Source organism: Pinus tabuliformis, chromosome Q (assembly GCF_031772625.1).
Source record: "Pinus tabuliformis cultivar Carrire ecotype Pingquan chromosome Q, CPIR1, whole genome shotgun sequence".
In the NCBI taxonomy this organism is placed as follows: Eukaryota; Viridiplantae; Streptophyta; class Pinopsida; order Pinales; family Pinaceae; genus Pinus; species Pinus tabuliformis.
In genome coordinates, this window is record NC_142296.1 from 98,484,232 (window position 1) to 98,490,960 (window position 6,729).

The 6,729-nt window shown below is 39.8% G+C and overlaps 1 protein-coding gene across 1 annotated transcript; it reads right to left on the bottom strand.

Moving 5' to 3' along the window:
* Window positions 1–669: 669 nt before the first annotated feature.
* On the bottom strand, window positions 670–1,971 carry LOC149218417 (uncharacterized). Its single transcript, XM_089386556.1, has one exon. The coding sequence runs from the start codon at window positions 1,969–1,971 to the stop codon at window positions 670–672; it is 1,302 nt and encodes a 433-aa protein (XP_089242682.1).
* Window positions 1,972–6,729: the final 4,758 nt, after the last annotated feature.

The window sequence follows — 6,729 nt, forward strand, 5'->3', positions numbered from 1 at the left end:
GAGACAGAGAGATTGCTGAGCATGTTTGATACTTCGCCCTAAACCCTCCGCCATAATAACAAACAGGAAAGGGGAGAGGGGGTCTCCTTGCCTGATACCACGAGTAGGATGAAAGGTAGCAGAGGGAATGCCATTGATTAAAACAGAGAAGAAGGAGGATGAGATGAGGCTCATAATCCATCGAACCTAGGAAGCATCAAAACCAAAAGCTGTTAGAATCTTTTCAATATACTTCCAGCTAAGGCTGTCAAAAGCCTTTGAAAGATCTAGTTTGAGTAGCATACCTGGCTTCTTGGAGATCTTCAGAGAATGAATTATTTCATGAGTAAGGATGATCCCATCCGTGATCTGCCTCCCCTCAACATATCCAGATTGCTCAGGTGAGATGATGAGAGGAAGCAGGAGTTTGAGCCTGGAAGCTATGATTTTAGACACAATCTTATAGATTATGTTGCAGAGTGCTATCGGTCTATACTTGTTGGGCGTGCTTGGCTGATCCACCTTGGGGACCAGGGCTATGAAAGTAGCATTTACCCCTGGAAACATCCATCGAAGAGAGCGAGACTCTTCAACCACCTGCCAGACCTCCATCTTGATCAGGTCCCAGAAGTTATGGAAAAAATTAGAGGTGAATCCATCCGGGCCTGGGGCCTTGCCTGCTTTTAGTTGTCATACTGCAAGTTCCACTTCTTGGAGATCAACAGGCTTGAGAAGCATTTGGTTATGCTCTTCTGTGATAAGTTTGGGAATATTGCGGGTAATTTTCTCTATGGCCTGAGATCTGTCATTGTTTGGCTCTCTGTGCACCTGCTTGAAATAATTTAAAAGTTCAGTCTCTATTTCTTCATGCTTTTCCACTCTGATGCCCTGCTCGTTTTGAATATGAGTTATATTGTTATGCATCCTGCGCTGGATTGTAGTGCTATGAAAGAATTTAGTGTTTTTCTCTCCATCTTTGAGCCATCTGATCCTTGATTTTTGCCGCCACAACGTTTCTTCCTGCTTTTCCTTTTCTGCTAGTTGCATTTCAAGGGTTTTTTCCTGTTCTGCCAGGTCCTCTGATCGGCCAGTTGTGATGATCTTCTGCTGTAGCTGCTTCATTTCCAGCTCAAGGGTTGCTTTCCCCTGAAAGATATTGCCAAATGAAGTGTGATTCCAATGCTTGATCTTGCCTTTTAGGTGCTTGAGCTTTTGTTGGAATTGGAACATTTTTGAGCCTGGAGGAGGATAGAAGCTTTTCCATTCTGTATTGATTAATTTGTGGAAGTCCGGATGGGTCAACCAGAAGGCTTCAAAGCGAAAAGGCCTGCGGATATTGTTTCCCGGACGAGACCACTGGAGGGAAATGGGCCAGTGATCAGAACCCGAGAAGGGCAGAATGGAGGCTGCAAAATCACCCCCAAGATGAATGGCATTATCTGAGAGTAAAAACCTATCCAACCGAGAAGCGATTTGCTGGTTCCCTGCTCGTCTGTTGTTCCAGGTAAATACTCCATTATTGAAAGGGAGGTCGATAAGCCAGTTATTCTGGATGAAGTCCTTCAAGAGCGACCCTTCCTGAGAACTTCTGCATCTGCCCCCTCTCTTTTCTTCCAGTCTTGTGATCATATTGAAGTCGCCTCCTGCGATCCATAAAGGGTGCAATCTGTTATGGTTGAGAGAAGAAATGGAGTTTAGGATATCTGCTTTTCGAGATGTATCCTGTGGGAAATAAACATTAGTTAAGAGCCCATGTTGGTTTGTGCCTATGATATGAAAAATTGCTTGAAGGAAATTCCTGTGTGCATGGAAGTTGTTGAGCGTGATAGCTCTCGAATCCCATATAATGGCTAGGCCTCCCGAGGCACCATCTGCATCTACTACTATGTTATGACTCCCAGGCCAGAATTTAGCAGCTAATCTATCAAATGCATTAGAATCACATTTTGTCTCTTGCAAGAATAAAACTTGAGGGTTTTCTTGCTTTATCATGTTTTTAAGAATTCGGGTTTTCCTTGGGCCATTAAGCCCTCTTATATTCCAAGAGATTAACTTCATTGGGAAAGAGTGTTTTCAGGACGGTAGTACTTGGTTAACTTGGCATACCTGCCGGATTCCACTAAAATTTGACCTACCTTGATTGTTCTCTGTAGAATAGTTTTCCTTCCTCGCTTTTTGATATCTTTGGCTATGAATCGACCATCCCATGGACCTCCTGTCTGTATACCCAAAGATTTTTGCCTCTACGCCCGAGATAACACTTCTTCCAGGTTCTTAAGTTGTCCTGCCGGAATGTTGTCAAAGTTGTTTGTTGTGCAGGCTTTTTCTAGACCGGGAAGGTCCAGATCCCCAATGTCTATTGTTTCTGTTTCTTCCTCCATAAATTGAGAGTAATCTGATTCTTCCATCGGTTCCTCTTCTAGGCTAGCATTTGAGTTTGGAATCTCCAACTGCATGGCTTGAGTATTCCATAATGTTTCTTTTTGCTTGTCTGAGGTAGAAGCTTCCTTACCTTGAGTATCTGCTTGTGACATTGTGGGATTTCCCTTCTTTGAGTGGTCGTCGCTCATTGTCTCTGGCTCCGGTGGATTCGTTTGCATTTCCGGCTGGTTAGCTAAGACACCAAAACTATTGCTTGTTGAGGGCCCGGGTTGGCTGGTCTGCACTACCTTTGGTTTTGGAGCATGTTTCTTGTGGGCTTTCCGGCGATTTGTGACTTTGATGAAGCCACCTGCTTCAGAGGCTTCCGGATCAGAGGCAGGAGAGGGTTTCTGCGTTAGAGGGCAGTCTCTGAATAAGTGCCCAAGGGCATGACATCTTCGACATCGAAAAGGCACATGTTCATAGTCAATCGTCTGAATCCATTCAATGTCATAGTGAGATATGCTTACCGCATCTGGAAGAGCCTGATTTAGATTCATATATACGCAGATTCTGGCAAAAGAAGTGTATCTGCATGTTTTTGTTTCCTCTGCAATTTTGACAAACTCGTCCAGGGTGTTTCCTATCGCCTGTAAGGAGTCTTCCTCCCAATATTCCACCGGTAGCGAGTATAAGCGGATCCACACCGGAGCCCAGCTGAGGTCCTCCTTGTCTGGGTTGAAGCGTTCCACCCATCCTCTGAGAAATAGACCAGCTGCATTGAAGAAGTAGGGCCCACCGTCTAGAACCCTATTTCTGTCCTCCAAGCAGTTGAAGATAGCAGTGAAGAACCCTTTCGGTCCCAGCTGCAGGGTGATATGTCCCTTAGGATGCCATTTCACATTTATCCAGCCTCTTAAAGCTTTTTCAGTTGGCCATAGACCGATGAATTTCCCTATTAGAGCATGATCTTTCATGAACTGGATCCTTGCATCGATTCGATGGCCTGGTAGTTCTACCCTTGGGCGTACAGAGGCCACTGGTTTGCATGTAGCAGAGCGTACTTCTGGTGGCTTTTCATCTTGTTTCGTCTGTTGGCTTTTCGGATCTTCATTCTTCTCATTCTGATTTACAGTTCCCTTTCCTTCCTCATTCAAAAACTGTTCATTGTCATTTTGTGGGGGAGGTTCATCGCCCTCCCCCGGCAGGGGCTCCATGAGGTCGTGTACCCTCAGTCCGGTGTAGGAATGGGCCTGAATCCGTCAGAGATTGCAGGTATTCTGCAGTTTTGCAAAGCCTGTCGTCGCTGCAGATGTACAAACCCTAGACTGCAGAGCGCAGAGCCCTCTTGTCACAAATTTGTATCATTAAGGTCAAAAGGTCGTGAAATTAAAAACCTATGGAAAGTATGGAAAGTCTTGTTATCTTATGAGTTGGGAATTCCTCTTTGGAAGCCCATTTCCTCCTGCACAAAACATTCCAACTTGGACTGACTATGTTCACTGGGACTCTACTTGAACGAGTTATTTGTGTTGTTTTTGCAGAGATCTTTCAAGCAAATCAGTGAAAGGAGTTATTCCACCATCTATTGGTGAATTAGGCATGCTGAGATTCTTGACACCACAAATCTACAATCCCAAGCTTTTACATGCACATTCCGTGAGTCATCGGACACAAACAGGGAGTTGATTTATTTATTATGGTTATTGTTTTTATTAAAAATAGATTGTTATTAACATCATGAATTAGACTAAAATTATGCTTTTGATATTCCATAATCTATTTCATTTTGGCATACAATTTTTGTGTAAGAATCAGGAAGGGAATGGCCATCTCTTCTTTAACAAACTTATGTTCTTTATGCCAAGTTTTTTTAGTAGGTTTCAGATGATCAACTAACCACTAAGGAGATTAAATTGTGATGACAATTGGTTTTCAAAAGACTATTTTCATGAGAAATTCTAAAGAACAAGACCATGATCATAAGAACGACATTTCCAGAAAATTACAAGTTCTTGTAACTTCTTGTAAAATTTTAATGGTTTGACATAATGCATGACAGATTAGAAAATTCAAAGACATGAGGGTTGTTCCTAAATGTACAAGGATGGTGAAATACCTATCCACTCTTGAATTCAAAGTCAACAAGTGGCCGGTCAACACTGGTCAAACTCAGCTATTTTAGCAGAAATTCCAAAATTAATGAGCAGATTTGCTATTTTTTAAATTTTGCATGGCATAATTCACTTTTTCCCAGCAAGAGTCAATATCCATTTCTCATTAACCACATACACTTCATTACATTTTCTACATTCCTAACCCACAAATAAAGGCAAGTAGCTCACTTACAAGCTTTTTTCTCTTCATTCCATTTTTAGTTTCCATTTTCCTCTTTCACTCCCATTGTTAGTTTGCGAATAAAACCATGCTTCTATGTAAATCATTGAGTCATAGTCCTTGAGTCTAAATATTTTTCTAAAAACACCTTGAGGCTTGCATGCCTTAAGAGCAAGCTATCATATCGATGAACAATGGGAATACATCAATGTCCCCAGTTCGTCGGATCTTCTAAGTATTCGACAACAACAAATTCATTCATACTTAGAAATATGTGATAGGGGCATCTTAACTCTCATCCACATAAAAGATGGGAGCTCTCGTGTTGACTAGTGGCATCCATTAATGGCCACTAAGTTAACAAATTCTTGTTATGTTCGACACCGAAACATTTATTCACATGACAAGAATTGTGCCAACAAGCGTTGAAGACTTGAAGACAAATCATTTTGTAGCAAAGGAAGCAGATTTATTGTCATTACTTTTCAGTTTTTGATATAAATTACTTGAGGACAAGTCAATAAATAAGGCTGGGGGGGAAGTGTAAATTCTAAATTTTGTATACCTTCCAAGCCTTATACATTTTCAACCGCATTCAACAGCCGATTCCGAACATTCAACAGAAGATCCAACAGCAAATTTAGCAGCAGATGTAGCAACAATAAAAGATTCACGTTTTCGATTTCATCCACCATTTTCACAACCAAGTAAAGAAGACTATGATCAGAATTTTGCAGCCACACATGCACAACTCTCATCCATTTTTGAAAGGGTAAGTTGAGGTATGATATTTTCTAACTTTTAACCATTTAATTCCTTGAAATATAAAATGATAATTTTTAGAAAAATAAACTTCCTTTCCTCATTTCACACAACTGCCAAAACCATCAGTTCGGGGGAAAGATATATTTACATTCATACTTTGTCACATTCATATTTTTCCATATTCATATATCACATTCTAAAACCCACATACTTTCCAAATATATTTACTATTACATCATCATGAGCATATAAATGGCTTTGTAAAAAGTATTTAAAAGTTAATTGGATGCCAACACAATTATGGTTGTTACACAAGAACCAACCATGATGCATTCCAACAAAAATACTCTGCAATAAAAATCACATTATCAATATGCAAAGATCATACATTAAAATTGAATGCAACAAACAAAATATGGTTGAAACACAAGAACCAACCAAGTTGCAATTCATCAAAAACACTTTGCAAAAGTTAAGTAAATGATATCATGCAGAGTTTAAACCAAAGCTTAAGTATCAAAAAGTAATATAATAGATTGCATGAGGACATGCAATACCTTCAGTTTGGGGGTATGTTGGGCTGAAGAATTATCCTTAAAATACATCCACTTTCACTCCATTCACACATTTTCTCACCTCTATTCCACCACCATGTCATCACATCTGCTTCACTTTCATCATTATATGGGTTACCTTTGTGTTTTCCAAAACATTATTAATTCTTAGTATTTTTAAGTGAATTTGTGGTTAAAATTTAGAAAATAATATGCTTATACTTATACCTAACAATTGGAATGATTTTGTTGACATGTGTAGGTACAAAGGAAGCTTCTAAGGCACCCTTATGTGGCACACTTTCAAATTCGAATTTGAGAAGATCATGAACCTCATGGATAAGATCATGGACCTCATGGAGAAGATCATGGAGGATAGGGTTATGTGTCACCATTGGTTGAGAGATATGTGGATTTGAAGAGGGAATAGTGGATCATCATTATGAGTTTGTTATCATAACTTTTGTGTAAAAAGGAGTGTTATCTCCTTCATTTGTAACTTTGGAATTTAGAATTTAGAATTGAGAAGTTAGAATTTAGTACCTTAGGATCTTATAAGTTTGTAATGAGAAGTTAGAATTTGGAATCATTGTAATGGAGATTTTAGAACTTCTTGGAATGTAGAACTTGTAATTGCAATTTGAAATTGATGATAAACAAAATGGAGCTTCTTTGATATTCTACATTTGACTTTTCTTTTGCTGTGCTTGTGAATCCTTGGAAGGGCTCCCAT